This window comes from Theropithecus gelada, chromosome 18 (assembly GCF_003255815.1).
Source record: "Theropithecus gelada isolate Dixy chromosome 18, Tgel_1.0, whole genome shotgun sequence".
NCBI classification, from domain to species: Eukaryota; Metazoa; Chordata; class Mammalia; order Primates; family Cercopithecidae; genus Theropithecus; species Theropithecus gelada.
In genome coordinates, this window is record NC_037686.1 from 38,672,412 (window position 1) to 38,687,245 (window position 14,834).

Consider the following 14,834-nt stretch of genomic DNA (forward strand, 5'->3'; position numbering starts at 1 on the left):
TGGTGTCACAATGATCTCACAAAAAAACCATGACAATGGGCTGTCTGTGAGCTGTGGCTCAGTGTTCCCTCGGGCTGGTAGAGTAGGGTGGGGTGGGAGATGGGAGAACCCTGTCACCCCCTGTCCTGCACAGAGGGGAGCCCAACAAGACTATGGGCTGGGAAGTTGATTTAATTCAAGCAAGGTTATCGGCTGGGAAGTTGATTTAATTCAACAAATATTTGTTACAGGGTACTCACTAAATTCTAGGCACTGGCAGGCCCTCAGCAGCCCCAAAACCCACTCAGGATCACTCATGCTTTCTTCTCTGTCCCACCCCACTCATACAAGGGGACTTCTCTCCTTTCTCTTGCCCCTGGGCCCCTTACACCCAAGGGGCAATGTGGCCTAATGGAAAACACGTCCAATTCAACATGGATGGTCTGGAGTTCTGGTCCTGGCCGTGGCACTGACTGATTTTGGGGCTGTGACTTCGCCTCCCTGGGGTGTGGCTCTATGGGAAGATATAACACTCTCTTCCCAACCCAGCTCATGTGGCAGCTGTGAGCCTCCAGCAGGGGTTAGCAAACTATGGACTTCAGGCCTAATTAGGCCTACGCTGCTTGTGAACATCCATAAGCTATGCATGAATTTACATTTTGAAATGGCTGGAGGAAAAATCTAAGGAAGGATAATATTTTTAGACATGTGAAAATTACATGAATTTCAAATTTCAGTGTCCATAACGTTTTATTGGACACTGATATTTGAAATTCATATAATTTTCACGTGTCAAAATAATACGGCCATGTCTAATCATTTAGGTATCATCTATGACTGCTTTTGTGTTACACCAGCAAAGCTGTTGTTCCAGAGACAAAATGCTTGCAAAACCTAAAATATTTACTATCTGGTCTTTACATAAAATGTTTGCTGACCCCTGGTATACAATATTAAAAGAATGTACTAGAAGTTGCTTTACACGTGGAGAGGCTTGTGGGTGAGCTATGCCTGGGCATGGAGACTGGACCAAGGAGGGTCTGGTAGGGATTAGAAATCCTGTATCTCTGAACAGATGGACCTCAAGAGTTGCTGGTCTGGGAGATCTACCGGACTGTCTTCTCACAGGGCAGGTGATACTGGGGGCTGCCAATGAGAGAAGAGGGAGAGAGGCAATGCCCATCCAACCTGCAACATGGGCAAACCTGCTCTGGTGGCCATGACAGGCGACACAGCCAGCCTACCCTCACCCTCAGATGCCACCCAGCCCACCCTCAGCCTCAGACATCACAGCCAGCCCACCCTCAACCTCACACCTGGCCACCTTCATTCTCAGATGTCACCCAGTCCACCCTCACCCTCTGACGTCACAGCCAGCCCATCCTCACCCTCCAGTGTCACAGCCAGCCCACCCTGAGCTTCAGACATCACAGCCAGCCCACCCTCACCCTCATACCTGCCCACCCTCGTTCTCAGATGTCACCCACTCCACCCTCACCCTCTGATGTCACAGCCAGTCCACTCTGACCTTCTAGTGTCACAGCCAGCCCACTCTCACCTTCCGACATCACCCAGCTCACTCTCAGCTTCAGACATCACCACCAGCCCACGCTCACCTTCATAACCACCCACCTTCATTTTCAGATGTCACCCAGTCCACCCTTACTTTTCAATGTCACAGACAGTCCACCCTCACCCTCCGACGTCACAGCCAATCCACCTCACTCTCCAATGTCACACCCAGCCTGCCCACACCCTCAGGCATAACCCAGCTCACCCTCAGCCTCAGACATCACCCCCAGCCCACCCTCACCCTCACACCCACCCACCCTCACTCTCAGGTGTCCCCCAGTCCACCCTTACTTTTGGATGTCACAGCCAGTCTACCTCACCCTCAGGTGTCACCCAGCCCACCCTCACCCTCCGCCATCACAGCCGGCCCACCCCCAGTCTTCTTCCAGGACTACCTCAGGCAGGCAGACATGGCCTCCCTCAGAGCAAGACCCCTCCCCGACCCTCGCCCCACTCACGTGATCTCGTTGTTCATGTCAGTAATATCTATTCTGTCCAGGAACCAGCCTGCTCTGTTGCCTGTGTTGTCGTGGCGAATCCGAATCTTGGTCAGGGCCCCCAGGTCAATGGCATAGATGGTGAAGGTGTCTGTCTGTGAAGGGCCAGGGAACACTCAGTGGGGTAAGACCTACCCCTCCCCACCTGTCCATCAGCTCCACCCTCCCAAGGACCACGGCAGCCAGGCAGAGGCCAATGGTGAGACCCAAAGCGACCGTGGGGATGATGGAAAATGTCACTTAGTAGTCTGGTGTTTGGCCTGCACGATTGTTTCCCTAACTTGTCCCTGCCAGGGGATCTTCTCACTCTCATTATGTCCAGGAGGATGGAAGTAGGAAAGGAAGAGTGAAGGTGACCTTGAGAAGCAGAAGAGAAGATAGGTTGGCTGGATGCCCACATTTGTGGTGGGTGTGCTGTGTGCAGGAGAGGGGGGTGCACTGAAACCCTCTGCTATGTGTACAGGTGTGTGCATAATCTGCTTCAATCACATATTTGTATTAAGTACCTGCTATGAGCTGGTGCTGTGCAAATCCAAAGTGATTGACAGAAACTGAAGACGGATTTGCCCACCGTTTAGGCGTGAAGAGGGCCATGTGGATCACACCGTGTGAATGCACACACTATTCTATGCGCAGGAGGAAGCAGACCACACCAGAACCCTACAAGTAAATGGGGTCTTCTTGGATATAACTTTTTTGACTCTTAATTTTGAAAAAGATTTTAAATCTACAGAAAACTTTCAGAAATAGTATGATGAAAGTTCATATACCTTCATTTAGATTCTGCACTTATTTGTAACATTTGCTTTCTCACTCTATGTCATCTCTCTTGCACTCTCTCTCTTGCTCTGTGTTTTTCTAAATCATTTGAAAGTAAGTGGCAGATACCATGATACCCTAAATTCTTCAACCTGGATTTCCTAAGAACAAGGATATTCTCATATAATCACACTAGAATGATCCAATTCAGAAAACTTAACATCAACACAATGCTATTATCTAATATACAGTCCGTGTTCAAATTTTATCAGTTGTACCAGTTATGTAGTCCTCTATAGAAATTTTTTCCTAATCCAGAAATGCGTGGCTATAATTTTTAGAGGAAAACACTGAAACGCAGAAATAAACTACATCCTCAAGTCATGGGGAAGATTCTTTAAAGAAAAAGCAGGGGGCTCCTGAAATAAATCAAGCAATGAGCCCAGAAATATGTTAATTAATTTATTTCATTTTTAAAAATCTGTGTTAATGAGAGAACTTGGCTTTGGGTAGAGGCAGGAATGGGAAGGGTGAGATAAGAGATAGTTTTCTAGCCAGGGGATATTATAAAATCTTGAAGGACAAAGATGATGGCTTTATTTTTCATGATTTTCCCACTACACCTGGAAGAGTAAGGTATGTGAATTTCTTTTCATGAATTCCCACCGCATTAGGATACAGTTCTGGCTTCTCAGCCTGTCTCTTAAGCCTCTCATGACCCCAACCACCCCATACCCTAAATTGGTCTTATCCAAGCTTATCCACTGGGGCTCAGCACTGACCACAGCTCAGCTAAAAGACGCACTGTCCCAAACTGGCCTTCCCCATTTCCACCTCCATATCTTTGCTCATGTGGTTCCACCTTCTGAGAACATCTTCCACTGTCGCCTTTATATGTCTACACCATGCTCACCTGCCAAGGCCCAGTTTAGGTTGCTCCTTCCCCCCGGTTTTCCCCAAGACACCATCTTGCGGTGAGGACTTCCTCTTGAACCCCCGCATCCCTACCAAGTGCCCCAGCATCTGCCACACAATGCCATTACCTGTTTGTTCCTGTGGGTCAGCTGGCCTGTGGGCTCTATGTGCTGGGACCCTGCCTGCAATTCTCTCATAACCCCCCACAAAATATCAGTGTTACTGAAGAGGTACTGCCATGAAACCTGGTGGGATGAACAAGTCACACTGTCAGACACAGCAGCCATTGTGCTAGGATGGGCTGCCATGGGAATCTCAGAGGGCACCACACCCACAGCACCCACCCAGGGGCCAGAGACCCTCACCCTACCTGCCCCTGCTCAAATTTGTTGGACTTGTCTGACTTCTTCAGGGGTCGTTCACCTGTGTCCCCATACTCCTCGCCGTAGATAGTTAGGTAGACGTTGGCATCAGTGCCAGCCTTGGGCACATTCCCCGTGATCACCTGGACCTCATAGATGTTTGCTGGAGACACAGAAAGATGCAGTGTGGAGGGCCTCGGGGCCATGGGGTGAATGGACCTGAGGCATAGCCTCTCAGATCCAGCCAGATCCCAGAACAGGAGGGATCTTCAGATGCCTCTATGCTAACCTGGGACTGAAACTGCCCCCAATCCCAACCCCAGACTCCTTCACCATGAAGCCAGCAGACAGCCCTCTTACTTCATGTCCCCCCAGTCAATTGTATTGAGTCATATCAGGGCTCTTCCCAAAGTCACCAATTCCTCCTGAGAACCTCAGGAAAAGTGCCATGCTTATCCCCAAACAGCAGTGTAAATGGTGGCATTTCACACGCAGGTCAAGAGAGTTATTTGGGAACCATGATGGGTGCCTACCTATTTGGCCTCCATGTGAGGGGGATCTAGGCCCCCTGCCCCCAGTGGCCCCCCTTTAGGGGAACTGTCTGACCACTGCCCCACCCCCCGACCCCACCCCCTGCTTACGCTCAGGACCCGGCTTGCCAGCTGGCACCAACTCCACGACAAGTTCGTTGTCCTCCTTGCCCCGGGCCAGCCAGCGGTGGGCTTCGAACTTGTGCTGCTCAATCACCTCCTGCATCCCCGGCCCAAACTCCTCCTCTTCCTCCTCTTCTTCGGTCTCCTCCTCCTCCTCCTCCTCTGATGAGGACTCCTCTGATGAGGACGACTCCTCCTCCTCCCCCTCCTCCTCTTCATCGCTGCCCTTCCTCTTCTTCTTCTTCTTCCTCTGCAGCTTAGCCTTCAGTCGCTCCTTCTTGAGCAGCTGCCGCAGCTTGTCCTTCTCCTTCTTCTTCCGGGCCTGCTCCTCCGGCGTGAGGTCCACCTCCCGCACCACCAGGTGCCGCAGCCACACAGTGTCCACGAACCAGCTGGGCCCGAAGCCCTCGCCTGTGTGCCCGAGCCGGAGCTTGTAGACCTCGCCCACGTCGGCTGCCTCCAGCTGTTCAAAGAGCAGGGCAGTGGCTGTTGTGGCCCCAGCATCCTCCTCCCAGCCCCCATTCCCACCCCTAAAGAGCCAAGCTCAAGGCCTGTTTGCTGAGCTGCAGGATGGAGAGGGCTGGGGCCTCTGTGCTCAGATCCTTCCACCAGCTCCCTCTGTCTGGCTATACCTGTCTTGGTTCCGCTGGGATCAACTGGCCCCATCCTGCAATCAAGTTTATTTCTTCCAACCTCTGTGGTGGCCAAGCTAGTCTCCCTCTTCTTCTCTCTTAAACATACATGCCTGCATGTATACACACACACGCACATACACACACAGACACGCCCACGCGACTCATTCCTATGATTTCTATGTCCCTATATAGAATAGTTTCCTTACTTAGCCTGCCTTTATCCCCTCCTCTACTTGTAGCTAAAATCTATTCATTCAGGTTCCTGTGTTTCATTACTTTTTTTTAACTTTGTGCCTCTGTGTTCTCTTTACAAAAATTTTCAGTGTTAACCATATATAACTTTCATAATAAGCAAAAAACTAAAGTACTCTTTTTCAAAAACAAAAATTTCACCCACACCCACAGAGGCCCAAGCTCCTTCCTCCCCCAACCCTGAGCACATGGCCTCAGCCTGACTGCATCTTCCCCAAGAGCACAGAGGGGTCCAGGGTTTAGCTCTGGTGCTGGTCTGGCCTGGATGCCCTCTTCATCCTCACGAGCTGGTCTTTGCCCTCTTGATTATGAGTTCCTTAAGGGCAGAGACCATCATTTTCAGTCTCTACCAGGATGGGCATAGCAAACGACTGGCCCAAAGGGCAGTGATGATGGCATCATCAACTCTAGATCATGAGGCCTGAGCTCAGTCCTGAGCCCCAGGCTCTGAGGAAGGACCCACATGGAGGTGGGGTCTGGCCTGTCCCCTGCAGCACTCAGGGGAGGGCTCACATGGGGGTTGTTGCTAGTCAGTGTCCTCCCAGGCTTCCTGATGCTGATGAGCCCCTGTCTGGGGTTTGACCCTTCTCAAAGCCCGGTCCCACCAGTTCTTCCACTGAGTGCCAGGGCGAACTGAGGCCAAGGCTGTCCCATGAGTTCCACAGTGTCCTACAATTCAAGTCCAGACCTAGATGAGAACTCAGGCCTTCTGGCCCCCTGTTCATGAGTCCACAATGTAGCCAATAAACCACCTTTGCCAGAAAATTACCAATCATGGCAGAGCCCAGGGCCCCTGGGAGAGTGGAATTTATCCTTCTCAGCTACTTAGGGGAAAGGCTCTGGACCTTCTTCAGTGCATTAGCTCTCCTCTTCAGCATTTCCCAGATTACAGCACCCCTGCAATCAACCTTGCCAAGGAGGCCGGCTTGCTGCACCCCTGGCCTCCCTCACATCTGTCTGCCCAGCCGTGCCTTCATCCACCACCACATCCAGTAAATTGGCACCCAGAAGACATGCTATCCGGTTCCATCTCCATAACTGGGCACTCCTTCCCAAGTGCATTCCCTGACGTTGACTCTTGATCATTATAGGGACTGTGAAGCCAGCCAGGCAGGTATTATAAAGCTAGGTTTTAACTGATGAGGAAGTGAAGGCTCAGAGAGCTAAAATACTTGGGCCTCTGCCTCCTCAGCAGTGTATGAGGGCGTCTGGCTCAATGAGGCTCCCTCCAGCTCTGATGTTCCAGACACCTATGACAGTCCCAGTTCAGCCAGGACTGTCTTCCCTGGGCACTGGGTAAGATTCTTTGCTGAAGGCTAAGGTGCTCCTGGCATGTGGAAACACAGGGCACCCAACATGAACATGCTGCCTGCACACATACATCTGCACATGCACACACACTGTCATGTCTATAATTAAACATTCCTGTTTCCCCTAAGGGGCACCACCCTTGCATCCTCCTCTCTTGCCAACAACATGCCCACATTCTCATCTCTTTTTTCCTTCTATTGAAAGACTTGGAAAGGAAGAACGGAGACCCGGGACACTCAGGAAACAGCCATAAAATTCCAAGTCTCCCAGTGTCCTGGCTGGGAAGCATTTTCTTGTTATCAGGCTTGAGAGAACTGTAGACTCAGAGGCCACAGGACCGGGAATGAGTGGAGGAACCACAGCCTTAGTGCCATCTTTTGGCAGATTAGAATTACCTGCCCCCAAGGTTCTCAGGGATGGCAGCATGTTAGTAATCCCTGGAGGAGCTTTTAAAAGTACACCCAGAAAATATATCCCATCCCCAGAGGTTCTGATTTGTCTGGTGTGGGGTGTGCACCAGGCAGCACTTTTTTCTTAAAGCTCCCCAGGTGATTGTAACATGAGGCCAGGGGTGGGAACCACTGATCTAGTCCAATCCCCTCATTTTAGGCCAAAAGCTCAGGTGTGGAGAGAGGAAGCATCTTCCACCCAGCTGGAGGGAGGCAGCCCATTCTCAGGTGAGTATTGACTGAGGAAATTAGTACACCCAGGGAAGCATCTTGGTGTCCACTGGGACTGCTGTTGGCACCCCTGCTCCTCGACCCCACATACCTGGAATGTATCCTTGGACGCCCGTTCAAAAACTTTTGAGCGGCTGGAGAGGAAGAGCACTTCTGTCTTGCCTTTCTCTCCATAGATCTGCATGTAGACTCGGGCACTGGTGCCTGCGCCACCCACATCTCCTGTCCAAATCTCAACCTCATAGTGGACCACTGGGTGGGCACATGCAGGAGAAGTGGAACATTTAGTAATAATAATGACAACAATGATAGTAACAAAACAAGCCTTTCCTTAGCCTGTTACAGGTGCCTGGTGCTTCACAGCCATTCACTTATCTAATCCACTCCTCAACACCCTGAGTAAGCACAATCATTCCTATTTTGCAGGTAAACAAACTGAGGCTTAGAGGAGAATAGGTGGTGGAAATGCCAAATCTAAGCAATCAGACACATATCCCAGTCATCCTCTGCACCACATGCACCAGGAAGGAGGAGGAGTCACATACCAGCTGGTGATCCCTGCTGTGTGCCTGCCTGCTACGGTTTGCATGTTTGTCTTCTCCAAAACTCATGCTGAAATGTCATTGCCATTGTAACCATATTAAGAGGTGGGACCTTTAAGGAATGATTAGGCCCCCCAAAATGCTTACGTTGAAGCACTAACCCCAGGACCTCTGAATGTAATGATATCTGGAGATAAGAGTCTTTAAAGAGGTGACTAGTTTAAAAGAGACCCCCAAGGGCAGGCCCTAATCCACGCTGATTGGCATCCTTATAAGAAAAGGAAGTTGTGGCACACAGAGAAACACCAGGGATGCAGAGAGACACCAGGGATGCGGAGAGACCAGGTGAGTCCACAGCGACGAGGCAGTCCTAACCTAACACAGTAATGCAGAGAGCAGTGAGCGCAGAGAGAGCAATCCATCAAAAAAAGGAGACTCACTCTAGAAAAAACAACAAGCTCTACAAAAGATGAAAAGCAATTATCATAATGTAGGTGACTCAGCAGTGAATAATATTGACATACTTATAATAATATGAAAATTGAACACTGATTTAGCTGTTTTGAAGGCTGGAAGGACAGGGAGAGAGAGATACAGTGAGTATGTGTGTGAGTATGTGTGTGTGTGTGTGTGCGCACGCGCACGCACACGAGGGCCCATACAAGTGCCTGTGTATGTTAAAAGAGCTAAATCCTCCTCTTTCATAGTAGGAAGTCAATAGATAATGTCTAAGGCTGTAAAATTAAAAAACTGAGGCCAGGCGCGGTGGTTCAGGCCTGTAATTCCGCTGCTTTGGGAGGCAGAAGGATTGCTTGAGGCCAGGAGTTCAAGATCAGCCTGGGCAACACAACAAGATCCCCATCTATGCAAAAATAAAATAAAAATAAAAATAAAAATTGAGGGGTATGGTGGCATGTGCCTGTAGTCCCAGCTACCCAAGAGGCTGAGGCAGGGGAATCGCTTGAGCCCGGGAGTTAAGGGTGCAATGAGTTGTGATTGTGTCACTGCACTCCAGCCTGGGTGCCAGAGCAACATCCTGTCTCTAAAAAGTAAATAGGTAAAAATTGATAGGTATATTGTTTAAAAATATGGAGCTAAATTTCAGAGGAAAAATCTAAAGTAAGGTTGTTGCCATTGAAGAAGAGGGGTGGGGTAAGGGGAAGAGGTGGGTAAGGGAACTATTGCTTTTTTATCTTCATCTTTATCTTTATCGTCTTGATTAATATCTATACTACTCTGATGGAATTCCAGTGTTGATTTATAAAATGAGGGAAGGAGTTGATTCTCATACTGGCAAGTGCCATTACAAAGCATGTGTATATAACAGCCCTAAAGGAACTTGCAGGTTGCTTGGGGAGATTAGACACGCATATGAAAAGATATTCAAACAGTTCTGGGAGCGAGAGAGGTGATTTCATACTGGGGTTCCCTCTCAGGGAAGCTGCTGTGGAAGTGAGCCTTGGGCAGTTGCTTTCAGGACCAATGTAGAAATGCAGAGGTGAGGCCAGCATGGTGGCTCACGTCTGTAACGCTAGCACTTTGGGAGCCCAAGGCAGATGGATCACTAGGGTTCAGGAGTTCAAGACCAGCCTAGACAACATGGTGAAACCCTGTCTCTACTAAAACTACAAAAATTAGCCAGGCGTGGGGACGCACACCTGTAGTCCCAGGTACTCAGGAGGCTGAGGCAGGAGAATTGCTTGAATCCGGGAGGAGGTTGCAGTGAGCTGAGATTATGCCACTGCACTCCAGCCTGGGTGACAGAGTAAGGCTCTGTCTCAAAAAAAAAAAAAAAAAAAAGCAAGAAAGGTAGAGGTGAGAAGGGACAGTCTCTGTGCCAGGCTTTGGTCCCACTGTCTTCCTCCTCAGAAATGTCACCATCCTATCCAAAGAGGCCATTCACCCACACCAATGCTAACCCTTTATCCTGTTTCATGTTCCTCCTGGTTGTCCACTGGCATTATCCTATTATTGTCTGTCTCCCCTGTGGAATATAAAGCATTCGAGAGCAAGGGTTTCGTTCGTTTTGCTCACAGCTTCCTCCACAAAGCTCAGAGCAGTGCTGGCAGAGATAAACCCTCAAGAGACAGTCATTCCTCAGTATCTGCAGGGATGGGTTCCAGAACCCCCAAGCATACCCAAATCTGAGGATACTCAAGTCCCTCATATAAAATGGCATAGTATTTGCATATAACCTACACACATCCTCCTATATACTTTAAATATCTCTAGGTTACTTATAATACCTAATACAAGATAAATGCTATATAAATAGTTGTTATACGTTACTCTTAGGGAATAATGGCAAGGAAAAAAGTCTGTATATGTTCATTACAGATGCAAGTTTTTTCCAAATATTTTGTTTGTTTTGGTTTTTTTTTTGTTTGTTTTGTTTTGTTTGAGCGGAGTCTCGCTCTGTCGCCCAGGCAGGAGTGCAGTAGCGCAATCTCAGCTTACTGCAAGCTCCGCCTCCCGGGTTCACACCATTCTCCCGCCTCAGCCTCCCAAGTAGCTGGGACTACAGGCGCCCGTCATCATGCCTGGCTAATTTTTTTGTATTTATTTAGTAGAGACGGGGTTTCAGCGTGTTAGCCAGGATGGTCTCCATCTCCTGACCTCGTGATCCGCCCACCTCGGCCTCCCAAAGTGCTGGGATTACAGGCGTGAGCCACCGTGCCCGGCCTCCAAATGTTTTTGATCCTTGGTTGAATCTACCGATGCAGAACCCACGGATGTGGAAGGCTGACTGTGTATTTTTTTTGAATAAATGAATGAATAAACAGTTTTATCACCTCAGCCAGTCTTCATCGCAGAAGACATGAACTAGGTCCCAAACTCCTACACAGGGTTGAGAGTGCGCATTTCCTAATAAAGTCATCTGCTGCCTTTAGTCCAGAAAAAAGTGTTTCATCCTTTGGGTCCTCAGTTTCCTCATCTATAAAATGAGCCCTTCTTTCCTACGAGAACCATGGTACCAGAGGCAGTGAAAGCCCCCATGTTCCTCCCTGCAGGACCGTACCAGCAGCACTTGTCAGCAAGACCCACTTTGCTCCATGGTCCCTCCTCCTTCCCCTCAGCCCCATCCCCCCATGGGAAACAATGGGTGGTCCCGCCACAGCCTCCTCCATACATTTCTGGATCTCCACCACCTCGCTGGGATACAGCTCCACCTCCAGACGCCCATCAGCCTGGTTCTTGTCCAGCCAGCGGTTGGCGGGAAAGGTGTACTGCTTGCCTTGACGGGGCACACGGATCTGAACGCTGCCCAGGAACCAGCTGGCATGCATGCCGGTGCTATCATGCCCAATCACCAGCCGGTTGATCTGAAGGAAACCCGAGTGAGGGTGAGCAAGGAGCCAGTGTGTAGAAACCTCCATGCCCCCATCCCTACCTCCCAAACACCAGCAAAAACAGCACTACTCAACCCAGGTCTCCAGTCCCCAGGAGAGGGAAGACTCATGGAAAAGTTGGGGTCCCATTCCTGCCCCACCATCAGCCAGCTGGGGGCCAGGGCATCACCTCCCCTGCCTGGAGCCACCATTCTCTTCTCCTAAGCCCAGCACACCTCCCAGGGCCGTGGTGAGAAACAAGAGGGGAGTGGAGGTGACAAGAACTTTGAAAGCTCCACTAGTACTTAATCACATTAGGTCATGGCCACATGAGAAAGCAAATGTTTAGAATGTTTGCCATCACCTTCCAATCACTGTGTTATTGATTTGGTTTGGTTTTGAACAATACACAGTTGTATATATTTCTGCATTTCTTCAACATACCCATCCTGAAGGTGACAGACTATGCAGGCAACCTCTCAGTACTCTGTGGTTCTGTAACCAATTCCTCTCACTCTTGGACCCAAGGAACACTTTTCTTTTTCCAATAACACTCTATAATTGCTTTGTGATTTTGCATTTTAACATCTTTGCCCCCATGGGCAACATAGAGGGGAGCACAGATGATCATATCACCATCCTTATATGTACTTGGTTTTTCAATGTTTGGATTGCTTTTATGTTTTTTTCTTTTTGAAATGCTGTATACAGAGCAATTTTAACATCAGATGGAATTATCAGATGGCCTTTGAGAACCCTTGCAGCCCTCAGATTCTCTCTGTGATGGTTTGAAGAGGTGACGTTAGCCGTGAGTCTGGTGCCAAAAGGCCAGATTTAGAAAACTGTCCATGCAGGCCTGCTGTTGCTCTTCTGAGTCCTAAGTGCCTCTTTGCAGCTGGTAATGGCAACAATGTCAGAGTTAAGTGCATGCAGCCCAGTCCCATGGAATTGTCAGAAGAAAACCAGCTAAGAGCCCTCTGGGTGCATGTCAAGGGACAGGGAAGAGTTTTGTTGTTCTTCTGTGGTGCCAGGACTGTGAAAGTCCCAGGGATGGATTGGCTGAAAGAGTAAAGACAGGGTAGGTGTCTCATATAACTGGATGCTCCCTAAGGGCAGGCACTAGCTCAGTTCTACAACACTTCACACTTGACGTAGACTAATTGTTCAGTAGCATTTACTGAGCACTTAGTATGAGCATGTGGGTGTTATTCACATATTTAATGCTAATAACAACCCCATTAGGATCCCATGTTGTTATGAATGAGAAAATAGAGGCAAACAGAGGTTTAATAACTTACATATGGCAGTTAAGTAGAAATGGGTCTCAAATATTCAGTTGGCAGCCAGAGCCCGTGCTCTCAACCTCTTGGCCACACTGCTTGTTGAGGGGATTTCAGAAACTCAGGAAGAAGCTTAAATGCCCCCCCACTGCCGCCCTACTCTTCCTAGAGGTCTCATTTATGCGCCAGCTGCTGCCCAAAATCCTTTGGTAAAGGGAACAGCATTTTCACTTTGCAATTATTGATTAAGCTTAAAATGTAAATACATTTTGATAAACGAAAACACTGATTTAAGTTCATTAACCTCAAGGTATAAATGACTGACATGAGATCTTTCCCTTGAGTGAGTTTTGATGGGAGAAGAGATTCCTGGGACCTGAAATAGGGTTGGACTCCCTGAGATGGAAGGGGCAGGAAAGATGAGGTTCCAGGTAGAGGGCTTTTTACCATCTCCATTTCCACCAAGCCACACCCTGGGAGCAGCAGGTAGTAATGCAAATCCCAGCTCAGTCATTTCTAGAGACATCCTCAATCCTCAAGTCTAAGATTTAGAACTGTGTTTCTCCAGGCGATGTCAAGGAAGATTCTTACCTTGGCCAAACTCTAGCCAGGCTCCTGAACACTTTCTCAACTGAGCCTCAATCTTGCCCTATAAAGACTTGAACAAAACACTAACATAGTTTCTAACAGCTCAAGGTCACATCCCTAGGGTGACCCTAATCCCCCTTACTGTGCCTGCCTTAGAAAACTCAAGGCTGTCAAAATAATTTACTGTTGGTTCCAGCCAGCACCTGAGGGTAGGGCTTCTGTCTGCCAGACCCTTGTAGGATAGGACTCTCATACCATAAAGCATCAGTTAGCAAATCCAGATGGGTTCCACAACCCACATGGGCTGACCTCCCCATTACTGCTTTTTGTGTTTTTCCCCTGACTCTACTGAGCCCCTGATTACCCTCCCCCTATTCCCTCATCCTCCCTTTAAAGAGGCTTGCAAACCTCTGCACAAACCTAAGTTGGGTTCAGTTCACACTGGCCTCTTTTCCTGATTGCGGTGGTAGATTACTGATTAAAGTCTGTCCCCTGCTGCTTTACTGTTCAGCTTTCTCTTTGATGAAGTGCTTAGAACTCTTGCAGCAGAGATACCTGGAGCCTTGATCTGGAGGCGCTTGGGTTCCATCTCCCAAGGCAGAATCTCTCAGGTGTGGCCCAAAAGTATGCACTGAAACAAGCTTCCTGGACCCAATTCTGATGCACACTCAAGTTTGAAATTAGGAAGTATTTTTAGCCCCTTTTCTTAGTCCTTGCTTCTCTTTTCCTTCCCTGCATTCAATGTCTCCTTCTCCAGTGTCTGTGATGCAGGTACATTGGTCCTGGATATGTAGGTAAATAAAATGTTGAGGTAACGCCACTGAAAATACACATTCAACCCCCAAAAAGGCTCTGGAAGCATCACCAGTGTTTACATATCTTCAGCTGCTCTAGGTCACAGCTGAAAAACAACATACCTCACTCATTATTCTCAAGTGGGCTTTTTTTCTTCAAAATGTGTTTACCCCTATGTACATGAGTGTGTGTGTGTCTGTGTGTGGACATACGTGTGGACACATGTGTGAATGTGTGTTGGGGAATGGGTGGGATGATGTCACATGGTCTTGGGAAGGAGACTTACAGTTCCAATGTTCAGGGTCTCGAGGGTGAACTCGTCCACCCGGCCACGTTCAAAGTAGTCTTTGAGGTTGTTGTCAGAGACAAGAAGAACTTGCTTGATGGTGTCAGATTTATCCCCATAGAGCTTGATGTAGACTCTAGAATCCGTGCTGCCCCCAGAGACATCCCCAGTCTTCAAGCTGATGTGATAGCGAAAGTCTGAACAGCCCAAGGCAGAGGGAGGAAGGGAAGGGGTTAGTGCAGGGGGTGACAGGAAGCAGGATGCCTGTATAGGAGGGCAGCCTGGAGCTGGAAGCTTGTGGGGAACACAGGTTGGGAATTGAGAATCCAGGCTCCTGCTCTAAGCAGCCCTGCAACTTGGGGCAGGTGTTCCTTCCATCTCTGTGAGGTCTCCTCAACC

General features: G+C 48.9%; 1 protein-coding gene across 3 annotated transcripts in view; it reads right to left on the reverse strand.

Moving 5' to 3' along the window:
- LOXHD1 (lipoxygenase homology domains 1) overlaps nucleotides 1-14,834 on the reverse strand; it is a 182,387-nt gene that overhangs the window by 79,783 nt on the left and 87,770 nt on the right. The window contains exons 16-21 of one of the 3 annotated variants that reach the window (XM_025365185.1): nucleotides 14,436-14,632; nucleotides 11,288-11,480; nucleotides 7,707-7,867; nucleotides 4,726-5,200; nucleotides 4,093-4,247; nucleotides 2,010-2,143 (exon numbers count right to left, since the gene is read on the reverse strand). In XM_025365185.1, coding sequence (XP_025220970.1) covers nucleotides 2,010-2,143; nucleotides 4,093-4,247; nucleotides 4,726-5,200; nucleotides 7,707-7,867; nucleotides 11,288-11,480; nucleotides 14,436-14,632 — 1,315 coding nt within the window. Of the gene's footprint in view, nucleotides 1-1,337; nucleotides 1,420-2,009; nucleotides 2,144-2,554; nucleotides 2,709-3,815; nucleotides 3,958-4,092; nucleotides 4,248-4,725; nucleotides 5,201-7,706; nucleotides 7,868-11,287; nucleotides 11,481-14,435; nucleotides 14,633-14,834 lie in introns of those variants that run through there. The other 2 variants (XM_025365186.1, XM_025365187.1) reach the window with 2 other exon arrangements.